This window comes from Lampris incognitus, chromosome 6 (genome assembly GCF_029633865.1).
Source record: "Lampris incognitus isolate fLamInc1 chromosome 6, fLamInc1.hap2, whole genome shotgun sequence".
In the NCBI taxonomy this organism is placed as follows: Eukaryota; Metazoa; Chordata; class Actinopteri; order Lampriformes; family Lampridae; genus Lampris; species Lampris incognitus.
In genome coordinates this window covers 50,384,867-50,397,767 of record NC_079216.1, presented here as the reverse complement: position 1 = coordinate 50,397,767, position 12,901 = coordinate 50,384,867, and the positions used below count along the sequence as shown (strand labels likewise).

Below are 12,901 nucleotides of genomic sequence, written 5' to 3'. Positions count from 1 at the left end.
AACAGAGTTTCATCTGTCAGCCTGTTTCTGTCTTTTGACTGATGTGCTTCATTGTTGAGAAGCTGCTTTCACAGATGTAAGTGCTTCCAAACATGCTGGCCACTGAGAGTGCAAAATCCCTGAGGAGTAGAACGTGGGACTCGGGTAGTAGTCTCCAAAATGAAATTCCTGTCTCATTGCACTTTGCTTGAAAGAAGGGGTCTGACTGTAGTTCGCGAAGTTCAAGCTGCAACTCTGGGGGTTGCTCGCTGACAGCAGCTGAGAGGGGGTCAGTGAATAACGCAATTTGTGGCTGCATGGCATGGAAATCTTGAAAGCGTTCCTTGAACTGCTGCTGCAGTGTTTCTATGTCTGCTCTGTACTTGAGAAATGTGTTCTTACATTTGGGGACATCTTTGCACATCTCTTCACAGGTGAGAAAGTGTGCCAAATTTGGATGGTCGGGTGAATAGCCTTCTTTGAACAGGGTTAATTTATGCTTAAATGCGTTCATGTGTGCATAGAGATCTGACACTGTTTGTCCTCTTCCCTGCAACTGCATATTAAGGTGATTAAGATGCGAGGTAATATCCTCAAGGAAGGCCATGTCATAGAGAAAATCTCTATTCCTGAGTTTATTGCAGTAAGCACTTGTATCACATCTAGTGCTGTTCTCCAAGAACACTGGGATTTTGGTGTGAAGCGCAAAAAACTTCTCCAAACACTTCCCACGGCTCATTCATCTGATCTCGGTGTGCATCTGTAAATCCCCATAAGCGGCACTCACTTCATCCAAAAAGGCTACAAACTTCCTATGATTGAGAGACCTGTTCCCCCCCTTGAATAAAATTGGTAACCTTGGTTACTAAATACATGACATTTTCCACTTCCGGTGTAGAAGGATGGCAGCGCAAATTCATGTTTGCAGTGGCCTCACCCAGTACCAGTGTAGGAAGATGGCGGCGTGAATTCACTTTTGCGGTGGCTTCACCCAGTATCATTCATGCAGTGTCTTTGGCCACGTCTGCATTTAAGTTTTGTCTTCATTTGATGGCTGGGAGAGCTGGTGCTGGATTGGCTGGGAAAACTTGGTCTGCTGCATCTTGTGGGCCCAGGGACCACGGCCCTGCCTGGAGCTGCGACCAAGGAGGTAACACCGAGGGAGGTCTGACAGGGCAGGCTAAGCTAAGCTAACTGCTAGCCCATGCAGACCAGCAGTTCTGATAACACCAAGGGCAGTCTGGCGGCAGCCTTGCCTGGCGTTGACTGTGGTGTCGTGGTGTGGAGTGCGGGGAGGTGTGTCGAGAGTCTGGCTGGGAGAGCTGACGTTGGATCGGATGGAGGAGCCTGGTCTGCTGCGTCCAGTGGGCCCAAGGACCACAGCCCCCGCCTGGAGCTGTGCCTGAGGAGAAAGCACCGAGGGCAGTCTGACAGGACACGGAAGCGGGGCAGGCTAAGTTAACTGCTAGCCCATGCAGACCTGCAGTTCCGGCAGTCATCTTGATTGGTGTTTGTTCTCTTGGACAGTGATTTTTTTCTTTTTTTTTTTAGTTTGGATATATGTGTTGGTTTAGAAATGTGTTAGTTAGTATGTGTGTTCTTGAAGTTGTAGTTTTTGGATATGTGTTTTTGTCTTTGTGTTGCACTGCTGTGGACTCGGGGAAACAATATTTTGTTGAATGACAAATAGTGTTCCTGATTCATGACATGGCTGAAGTTCATTGTCTTGGCACAGAGGGCCTCCTGTAAGATAAAAATTAAATAGGATTTAGCCTATGATACAAATTCTCACAAAGAAAACCCACATTCATAATCCTATATTAATAGTTAGCTAGCAATAACATTACCCACCCGATGTATGATGCAGTGCAATATTGGACAGTCAATGCTGCTCTTGGAGGAGCCCAGCAAATCCAGTGCGTCTTCTTCGCATTGATGGTGTGCCATCAGTAACAACAACTGAAAGCTTGTCAAAGGCTCCGTGCTTGCTCACAACACTTTTTTTCCCCATTTTTTTCTCCTCAATGTACTTTGCCAGTTACCCCACTCTTCTGAGTCGTCCCGGTCGCTGCTCCACCCCCTCTGCCGATCCGGAGAGGGCTGCAGACTACCACATGCTTCCTGCGATACATGTGGAGTCTGCAGCCCAGTCACCAGCTACTTCTTTTCAGCTGACAATGAGGAGTTTCGCCAGGGGGACATAGCGCATGGGGAGATCACACTATTCCCCCCCAATTCCCCCTCCCCTCTGAACAGGTGCCCCATCCGACCAGAGGAGATGCTAGTGCAGCGACCAGGACACATATCCACATCCGGCTTCCTACCCGCAGACACTGCCAATTGTGTCTTTAGGACGCCTGACCAAGCTGGAGGTAACAGGGATTCGAACCGGTGATCCCTGTGTTGGTAGGAAACGGAAAGACCGCCATGCTCCCCAAACGCCCACATAAAACACCTTTAACGGCGTTGAAAACACCCTTGCCTTTGGTAGTGTCATGCAAAGACACCAATTTCAATAACTCCTCGTGCACTTTAAATGAACTGTCAATGGCTCTTGTGTAAATGAGAAGCTGGCTAACATCCATCACATCTGTAGTCATGCATGCATGACTTGTTTTAGCTTTCCCTCGACATGATTTCCAAAATTCTTTGCATCACTGTGCGACGGGACAGAGACCGTTTCAAAATTCTTAGCCATGTTGTCATCTCCAAAAGCTTTAACCATCGCTACTGTGCATAGCTTCACTGTTTCACCATCTGACAAGGGCTCCTTTGCTTTAGCAAGCTCAAGGGAAACAGCATAAGACGCCTTGAGAGAGGACTCCTGTGTAGATGTGGCTTTGATAAAAAGGCTCTGCCGTCAGTGTATTTTTCCTTTGAGGTCAGCGATGATAGCTGCTCTGGCACCTCTGGTGTATATGCCATATTTGTCTTGGTGTGTGGTATTGTACTGGCAACTCAAGTTGAAATCCTTCATGGCTGATTTTGTTTCCAGGTACACTAAACACACATATGTTTGCCTTTGAACGCCGTAAAAAGATATTCTGTTTCCCATCTTGCCAGGAAGACACGGTTCTCTAGGTCAAGTTCTTTCTTTTTTTGCCGCTCATGTTTCTCCTCCTTGCGTGTCGTTGGGGAAGAGGCCCATCAAGACCAAGACGAGACAAGCAGTTGCTTGGCTACAGTCCTCTTGCATTTTGGAGGAGCGCTCTCTATCAGTGGACAGTATAATTACAGTTGGGATCCGGTTCAAATGTGGTCAAATGGCCCACTTGCTTCCAACGCCTGTGAAACCAACAATTTATTGATATTTGGAAATTGATCCGTGGGCCGTACTGAGTGAGGACGGGCCGAATGCGGCCCGTGGGCTGCCAGTTGCTCATGTCTGACATATTTAAATGAGAGATTTCATTTTTTGATTTTTAATAAATTTAAAATGCCTAAAAATAGATGTTTTCACTTTGTCATTATGGGTTATTGAATGTAGATTGATGGGCAAAAATGCCAATTTCATCCATTTAAAATTAAATCTACAACACAAAATGTGCAAATAGTGAAGGGGTCTGAATACTGTGTGTGTGTGTGTGTGTGTGTGTGTGTGTGTGTGTGTGTGTGTGTGTGTGTGTGTGTGTGTGTGTGTGTGTATGCATGCGCGCGCCCACATGTACAGTGCATCCGGAAAGTATTCATACCCCTTCACTTTCCCCACATTTTGTTATGTTACAGCCTTATTCCAAAATGGATTAAATTCCTTTTTTTCCTCATCAATCTTCATACAATACCCCATAATGACAAAGCGAAAAAGGTTTTGTAGAAATTTTTGCAAATTTATTAAAAATAAAAAACTGAAATATTGCATGTACATAAGTATTCACACACTCTTCTCAGTACTTGGTTGAGGCACCCTTGGCAGCGATTACAGCCTCAAGTCTTCTTGGGTATGAAGCTATAAGCTTGGCACACCTATATTTGGGGTATTTCTCCCAATCTTCTCTGCAGATCCTCTTGAGCTCTGTAAGGTTAGATGGGGAGTGTCGCTGCACAGCTATTTTCAGGTCTTTCCAGAGATGTTCAATGGGGTTCAAGTTTGGGCTCTGGCTGGACCACTCAAGGACATTCACAGACTTGTCCCGAAGCCACTCCTTCCTTGTCTTGGCTGTGTGCTTAGGGTCGTTGTCGTGTTGAAAGGTAAACCTTCGCTCCAGTCTGAGATCCTGAGCACTCTGGAGCAGGTTTTCATCAAGGATCTCTCTGTACTTTGCTCCATTTATCTTTCCCTCGATGCCGACTAGTCTCCTAGTTCCTGCCGCTGAAAAACATCCCCACAGCATGACGCTACCACCACCATGCTTCACTGTAGGGATGGTATTAGCAAGGTGATGAGAGATGCCTGGTTTGCTCCAGACGTGACGTTTGGCATTCAGGCCAAAGAGTTCAATCTTGGTTTCATCAGACCAGAGAGTCTTGTTTCTCATGGTCTGAGAGTCCTTTAGGTACTTTCTGGCAAACTCCAAGCAGGCTGTCATGTGCCTTTTACTGAGCAGAGGCTTCTGTCTGGCCACTCTACCATACAGGCCTGATGGGTGGAGTGCTGCAGAGATGGTTGTCCTTCTGGAAGGTTCTCCCATCTCCACAGAGGAACGCTGGAGCTCTGTCAGAGTGACCATCGGGTTCTTGGTCACCTCCCTGACCAAGGCCCTTCTCCCCCGATTGCTCAGTTTGGCTGGGCGGCCAGCTCTAGGAAGAATCCTGATGGATCCAAACTTCTTCCATTTACGAGTGATGGAGACCACTGTGCCCTTCGGGACCTTCAAAGCTGTAGACATTTTTTTGTACCCTTCCCCAGATCTGTGCCTCGATACAATCCTGTCTCGGAGGTCCACACACAATTCCTTTGACTTCATGGCTTGGTTTCTGCTCTGACACGCACTGTCAACAGTGGGACCTTATATAGACAGGTGTGTGCCTTTCCAAATCATGTCCAATCAATTGAATTTACTACAGGTGGACTCCAATCAAGATGTAGAATCATCTCAAGGATGATCAGTGGAAACAGGATGAACTTGAGCTCAATTTTGAGTGTCATAGCAAAGGGTGTGAATACTTATGTACATGCAATATTTCAGTTTTTTATTTTTAATACATTTCTGCAAAACCTTTTTCACTTTGTCATTATGGGGTATTGTGTGTAGATTGATGAGAGAGAAAAAAGGAATTTAATCCATTTTGGAATAAGGCAGTAACATAACAAAATGTGGGGAAAGTGAAGGGGTGTGAATACTTTCTGGATGCACTGTATATATACACTACCGTTCAAAAGTTTGGGATCACATTGAAATGTCCATATTTTTGAAGGAAAAGCACTGTACTTTTCAATGAAGATAACTTTAAACTAGTCTTAACTTTAAAGAAATACACCCTATACATTGCTAATGTGGTAAATGACTATTCTAGCTGCAAATGTCTGGTTTTTGGTGCAATATCTACATAGGTGTATAGAGGCCCATTTCAAGCAACTATCACTCCAGTGTTCTAATGGTACAATGTGTTTGCTCATTGGCTCAGAAGGCTAATTGATGATTAGAAAACCCTTGTGCAATCATGTTCACACATCTGAAAACAGTTTAGCTCGTTACAGAAGCTACAAAACTGACCTTCCTTTGAGCAGATTGAGTTTCTGGAGCATCACATTTGTGGGGTCAATTAAACGCTCAAAATGGCCAGAAAAAGAGAACTTTCATCTGAAACTCGACAGTCTATTCTTGTTCTTAGAAATGAAGGCTATTCCATGCGAGAAATTGCTAAGAAATTGAAGATTTCCTACACCGGTGTGTACTACTCCCTTCAGAGGACAGCACAAACAGGCTCTAACCAGAGTAGAAAAAGAAGTGGGAGGCCGCGTTGCACAACTGAGCAAGAAGATAAGTACATTAGAGTCTCTAGTTTGAGAAACAGACGCCTCACAGGTCCCCAACTGGCATCTTCATTAAATAGTACCCGCAAAACACCAGTGTCAACATCTACAGTGAAGAGGCGGCTGCGGGATTCTGGGCTTCAGGGCAGAGTGGCAAAGAAAAAGCCATATCTGAGACTGACCAATAAAAGAAAAAGATGAAGATGGGCAAAAGAACACAGACATTGGACAGAGGAAGACTGGAAAAAAGTGTTGTGGACGGATGAATCCAAGTTTGAGGTGTTTGGATCACAAAGAAGAACGTTTGTGAGACGCAGAACAAATGAAAAGATGCTGGAAGAATGCCTGACGCCATCTGTTAAGCATGGAGGTAATGTGATGGTCTGGGGTTGCTTTGGTGCTGGTAAGGTGGGAGATTTGTACAGGGTAAAAGGGATTCTGAATAAGGAAGGCTATCACTCCATTTTGCAATGCCATGCCATACCCAGTGGACAGCGCTTGATTGGAGCCAATTTCATCCTACAACAGGACAATGACCCTAAACACACCTCCAAATTGTGCAAGAACTATTTAGAGCAGAAGCAGGCAGCTGGTATTCTATCGGTAATGGAGTGGCCAGCGCAGTCACCAGATCTGAACCCCATTGAGCTGTTGTGGGAGCAGCTTGACCGTATGGTACGCAAGAAGTGCCCATCCAACCAATCCAACTTGTGGGAGCTGCTTCTGGAAGCGTGGGGTGCAATTTCTCCAGATTACCTCAACAAATTAACAGCTAGAATGCCAAAGGTCTGCAATGCTGTAATTGCTGCAAATGGAGGATTCTTTGACGAAAGCAAAGTTTGATGTAAAAAAAATCTTATTTCAAATACAAATCATTATTTCTAACCTTGTCAATGTCTTGACTCTATTTTCTATTCATTTCACAACATATGGTGGTGAATAAGTGTGACTTTTCATGGAAAACACAAAATTGTTTGGGTGATCCCAAACTTTTGAACGGTAGTGTACATATGGGCGCGTGTGTGTGTATGTATATAAAAGGGCTTATCACAAACCAGCTGAATGTAAACGGGTGGGGGTTTTTTGTTGGTGGTTTTTTTTTAAGCTGTTCTTTTATTGTGTTTTCCTAGACTCCCCTCATGAAGCACCCACTGACAGTGAGCACCCAACGTGCAGCTCCACAGTTCCTGACTCCTCTACAGTCTGCACGTCTTTTGCTGCTCATGACCTACACCCGACTTCAAGCTCACATCCAGAACAAACAAGAAGTGAGCCATCTCAGCCTCCCTCCACCTTGGCACCTACAGCAGCTATAAATGCTGCATCTGAAACCCAGCCACCAGTCACATCTCCAAATCATAGCCTTAGCCAGGTCTTAACCTCTCCTCCCTGCTCACCAGCTCAACGAAGCTTAGCCACTAGCCCAGTCCCAGCTCAGAACCTGTCTCCAAAACTCAAAACCACGACCTCATCTCTAAGTCCAACCTCATCCAACATCAGAGCTTTATCTCCACATCCAGCTTTTACCTATGCTCCGGTCCAGGCCTGTTCTCTAGGCCAGAGAAGGAGAGGCCAACCCCGCAAGCTGCGACGCAGTCAGAGGCACAGAGGTCGACAAAGCTGTAATACAACAGTCAGGATGGGGGAGAAGAAAACGGAGGAAGGAGAAGAGGAGATGGAAGAGGAGGTTAAGAGTGAGGACAACATGGAAGAGGAGATGTCTGAAGGGAAAGAGGACATTCAGCAGTGATACCCCAAATTCAGGAGGGAAAAGTAAGAGATGTGTGTATCTAAGATAGTGGTAAACAAAGGCACTGTGTATGTGAGAGGTGGAGAACAAGAATCATTGAAGTCTGTCAGCATAATGTCTCACATCAGAGATGGTATTAGAAGAGCCTCAGACTGGCCCAATGAAGCCAGAAACGTGCTATTACTCATCAACAGTTCTGTTTTTTGCTATTGATGGTTATCTGGCTTCATCATATTGCTCTGCAATGTGTGTTGAAGTAGTTTACTGTAGAGTGATAAGCAGTAGGGGTTTGGGTCATTACCTCTACATTTGACACCATGATACTGTTGCAGACAGAGGGGGATTATTCCATTCAGATAGGTTGTGAGCAGCTGTCTAAAGAGTTCAGGTATCTTCCAAGTCTTATCCACAAGTATCGGTGAAAGGGATTGACTTTTGTGTAGGTGCAGCAGCTGCAGTCATGTAGGCAATGCAATGGACTGTGGTGATAAATAAGCTTAGCAAAAAAGCAAAGCTCTAGATCCACCAATTAATTTTTGTTCCAGCCCTCAACTACAGTCATGAGCCCTGAACACCAGAAGAGAGAAACAATGAATACAAATGGCAGAACTGAGGTTCTGTGCCATTTTGCAGATCTCACTCTTTTATGATAAGGTGATGATGTCAGTGCTTCAAGAGGACTTCAAAGTAAGCCAAACTAAACTTAGTTTGGTTAGAGCAGTTATCTTATTTCTTTGTCCAAAGACATTAAGTCTGGTGAATCAGAGATACTAAATTGCCCCTAGGTGTGAATGTGTGCATGAATGTGTCTGTCTGTGTTGTCTGCCCTGCGAAGGACTGGCAACTTGTCCAGGGTGTTCCTCCGCCTTCTGCCCAGTGAGCGCTGGGATAGGCTCCAGCACCCCTTGACCCTAATTAGGATAAGCGACTTGGAAAATTAATGAGTTATCTTGAATCATGGAGCAGTTTCCCCTGTAGTGTGGCTCATCTGAGCAGGTGAAAACATGCCAATCACATGCTGACTGAAGTAACTGGACCGAGACTGGGTTGAGTAGGTGGTTTTGGTGACACTCCAAAAGAATCTTAGAACAGGATGTTTTTCATTAAGAAAGTGATAAGATCCCGATTTGGACCAACAATAGGAAGGGAGGTGCATTGCGGTTCAGATATGGTTTATAATGTGAGCTGCAAGTAAAAAAAAAAATTCCAATATGGCTGCCAATGAAAGGAAAGAAAATTACTTGGGAGGTTGTGCTATTTCTCACATTATTTTTATGATGTTTTGAGCTTTTTTGGAATTCAGTATTAATGTTTACATGCCATAGAAAGGTATGTGAAACAAATAATAATCAAGTGGCATTGTAAAAATGCAGACTGTTTTGATGCTCCTTATTAGTTTATAAGCAGAAAAAAATTATTTCTCACACCAGTTATTTGACTAAAGAAAAAGACTGATCTCACATTACTTTTTGTTGATAAATTATACTTTGCATGAAATTTTGCATTGTGTAACATAATTGCATCAATAAGAAATTGTTACAGTGTAACAAATTATTCCCTGATTTGGCCAAAGCAAACAGACTATAGATGTGAAAGCATCGTAAGTAGAGCCAGTTGAAGGTCAGCTACATGTAAGGATGTTCCCAGGATGCCTCCTTTTGGAGATCTACATATCAGGACCAGCTGTGAGGAGTCCAAAGGGCAGACTTGGGAAATGCTGGAGCAATTATGTCTCCTAGATAGCCTAGAAACACCTTTAGATCTCCCAGGGTGGACAAAGGAAAGCTTCCAAGAAAAGGGACATCTGAGTTTCTGTGCTAGCCCTACTGCCATGTCATCTGTGGCCCAAAAAAATTTAAGAGATGAATGGCTGGATGGGTGTCCCTAAAGATAGGAGTGATAACTTTTCAAATTCATTGCAAAATTACCAATTTATGTTTCTATGTGAGTGGTTTGTGTAGGTAAGGGGAAATTGACTATTTGGAATGGGTGTTGATATTATCCCAAAGGATATCAATTCCATTTGTCACTATAGTTAAAAAAAGAAAATTATCCCAAATATACTGCAGTATCTAATTGCAACTTGCAGTTTATCATAAAACATTGACCCTATAAACATCATTGGGTTGTTGCCTCTCTGTAGTTAGGCCAGCATTAGATGATTTTTCATGCAATTTGGTTGTAAGCAACTGGGTTGCATTCCAGTTGCACTGTATAGCACTCCATACGTCCGACAAGTTTCGTGTGAACAAGTTGCAGTTGTAACCCATTTAACCTTTTGCAACTAGTTTTATGCAATAGCTAATTGAAATACTGACCTGTCATGTGACTTTCCAATTAGATAGTGAGCCAAATAGTGTATCAGCTGTTATTTGCATATTTGCAAACATTGGACTGCAAACCAAAACGAATGACCAGGACCCAGGAAAAAGAAATTGCCAGTGAGTATTTTGAAGGTTAGTGGATTAACATTGCGTTGAAGTCCTATGTGTGCAGGGTAATTTTAAGTATTTCTCATCAGTTTCTAGAAAGTTAACTTGGCAAACTATCAACTGAGCTGTTTCGTGACTTTAGTATTTACCAACAGCTATGCAATAATCTTTTGTGTATCATTAATAAGTTGCGTGAAGTTTTGATAGCGTTAGAAATGCTTTGTGTAAAATTGCATGAACCTTCACAACTTGCAACTTACATGAGTAATTTTCTTTTGTAACGCCAGCCTAAGAGCTCTCTGGGATTTCCATCCCCAGTGTAAATTGGTAATAATGGGGCGGCAGTGGCTCAGGAGGTAGAGCAGGTCATCTGGTAACTGGAGGGTTGCCGGTTCGATCCTTGGCTCCTCCATGCAAAAATGTCGAGGTGTCCTTGAGCAAGACACTGAACCCCTAACTGCTCCTGATGAGCAGGTTGGTGCCTTGCATGGCTGACACCACCAACATTGTATGTGTGTGTGCGTGCATGGGTGAATGTAAGCATTCTTGATTGTAAAGCACTTTGAGTGGCTCTTGCTCGATGCAGTTGCCTTCTGGGGACGGGTTCACGCCTTGGTCTCGTCAGATCTGACTATGGCCGGATTCCATGAAGCAGCAATAATTGGCAACGCTGTCTTCGGGAGGGGGGCGAAGTTGGCTTGTGTTCGTCACATGAATGCGTCTCTGTGTGTGTCGGAAAAAGTGGTTCGGCCTGGATTCGCCTTGTCACGGAAGTGGCGAGGCATCTCCTTCGAGACTGCTGGCTGGCGAGATGCAGTTGGCGAACGCGTGCAGTACGAGGGTGGGTGTTTGAACTAGAATAGGGAGCAATTGGCCACTAAATTGGGAGAAAAAGGGAAAAATCAGAAATAAATCTTTATAGTGTAGCTCTTGCAGCGAGAAAAGCACTATATAAATGCAATCCATCCATTTTTAATAACAAATAATTGCAAAATGTAACTGTCTGAAACAAAAATTTTGGTGTGTGTGTCCAACCAACTGGAGAGGGAACACTCCTCTTAACCTGCACCAGACTGAATGACTTGCATATGGATATGCAGATGAAAGAAATTGACCTCTTTTGAACATTAATTTGACTTTTGTAAGGGAAAGAACGGTGTCTTTTGAGATGTGTCTGATTGAAAGAACAAAAGTTAAAGGGTCTCTGAAATGTTTTATGCATGTAGAACTATTGCTACTTAAGTTAAACCTAACTTAAGTTTAGCTGCAGAGAAAACTTCTCAAGTTCCCTAAAAATGCCCAAGTTTTTGCTTTCTTCTGAGTGAGTATCTTAAAAAATTTTGTCTCTATTCCAAGTTCACTAATTCTTTTATGGAAAATATAAAAAAAAGTTGCACATGCAATAAATCATGCCACTTTCAGTAACTATCTTGAAGATGTGGTTTACTAGCAAGAATTGGTTTTTGGTTTAATTTATGACATGGGGAAAAAAATTAGCCAGGATCCCTAGCTATAGACTATAATAACTTGGGGTCCTGGCCCAGCTAAAAACGTCTGAAATCTCGATGTAGAGGTGTGCTGCAGGGAATTGACAAATGTTATTGATTAAACCTCAGACCATGCTGCTCTAGCAGAAGGATTCCTCCGGTGTCTCTCTGTCAAGAGTCCCACTGAAGTCTCGCTTTGTGTTGGCCATTTTGTGGCACCCTTAAAACGCATTCCATGTAATCAAAATGGAGCACAAGTGACTGGCGTGTTTTGGATAATGAAGTATGTTCACTGTGGATGGTGTCAGCCGTTCCCTCATCTCTGCAAGATCAAGTACATCCTCAACGGATCATTTACTATTATATTATACATCATAACTTAGAAAAAAATGTTACAGCTCAAAGGAATTAGGAGTGTCTATGTTTTATCCTGTGACGCTAGTGTATTTGACTTTTTTTTCCAGCTTTTGCCTCATTCAAACTGAAAGAGTTAAAGAAAAATATATATTGAACATCTACATGTTGTTAATATGTAAATGACTGATGTGATTGTTTTGCAAAATATTGCAGATATTTTTGCCAGCAGCAGAGATTGTATATTATATAAATTAATGAAACCGAATAAAAAAAGGTTTGATCATCCACCTGTCGATATTGCAGTCATTTGTAACATGGAAGCATCACCCACATGAACACGGATGCAGAAATATCACATCTCATACTCAAACTACATGTACCAAAAGTTTTAACATTTCCCAGACATGACCTTTTTTTATTATGCCATCTTGGACTGAGTGTAACAGTGCAAGTGCAGCATTGTAGGCGGACAGTGTGGTTTGTATGAGTTATAGCTCTAGGTTCACCGGCTAATTTTTGTGTATCTGCAAACAAGTTTAAACAAACATGTAATTGCGGATGGCATTCACTATTGGGGCAGTTTACAGAGTGAAAATAAAGAACCAATAAATGAACCGTGAGAATGCAAAACGGAGACGACTTCATTCTGTTATTTAGCCATAAGCAGAAGCACCAATGGGCAGCATTGTGGATGCTAAGAAGGTGTCCCAATTAGTCCAACGTTTTAACTGAAATCAGCAACACTTTAGAAGGAGTAGCTTGTAAATGGCGATCAATAAGTGAGGCACTTAGAAGCTTTTACAATTGTTGGCATTAGCAGATGCCTTAGAAATGTTAACAGTCTTATTAATATGACTTGGAAGGCATGTTTTCTCGAACCCCAACTAATTTGGACTTTGTGCCTCAACTTAATCATCAGGCTGTAATGCTAATATAAACAACTATTTCAAAATTATAATATGGCTATTGATATTTATAAGCA

At 43.1% G+C, this 12,901-nt stretch overlaps 1 protein-coding gene across 1 annotated transcript in view; it reads left to right on the top strand.

Moving 5' to 3' along the window:
- cry2 (cryptochrome circadian regulator 2) overlaps positions 1-12,206 on the top strand; it is a 39,425-nt gene extending 27,219 nt beyond the window's left edge. The window contains exon 12 of the mRNA XM_056282646.1: positions 7,024-12,206. Within this exon, the coding sequence (XP_056138621.1) occupies positions 7,024-7,643 (620 nt within the window). The 3' untranslated portion in view covers positions 7,644-12,206. The remainder of the gene's footprint in view (positions 1-7,023) is intronic.
- The last annotated feature ends 695 nt before the right edge of the window (positions 12,207-12,901 follow it).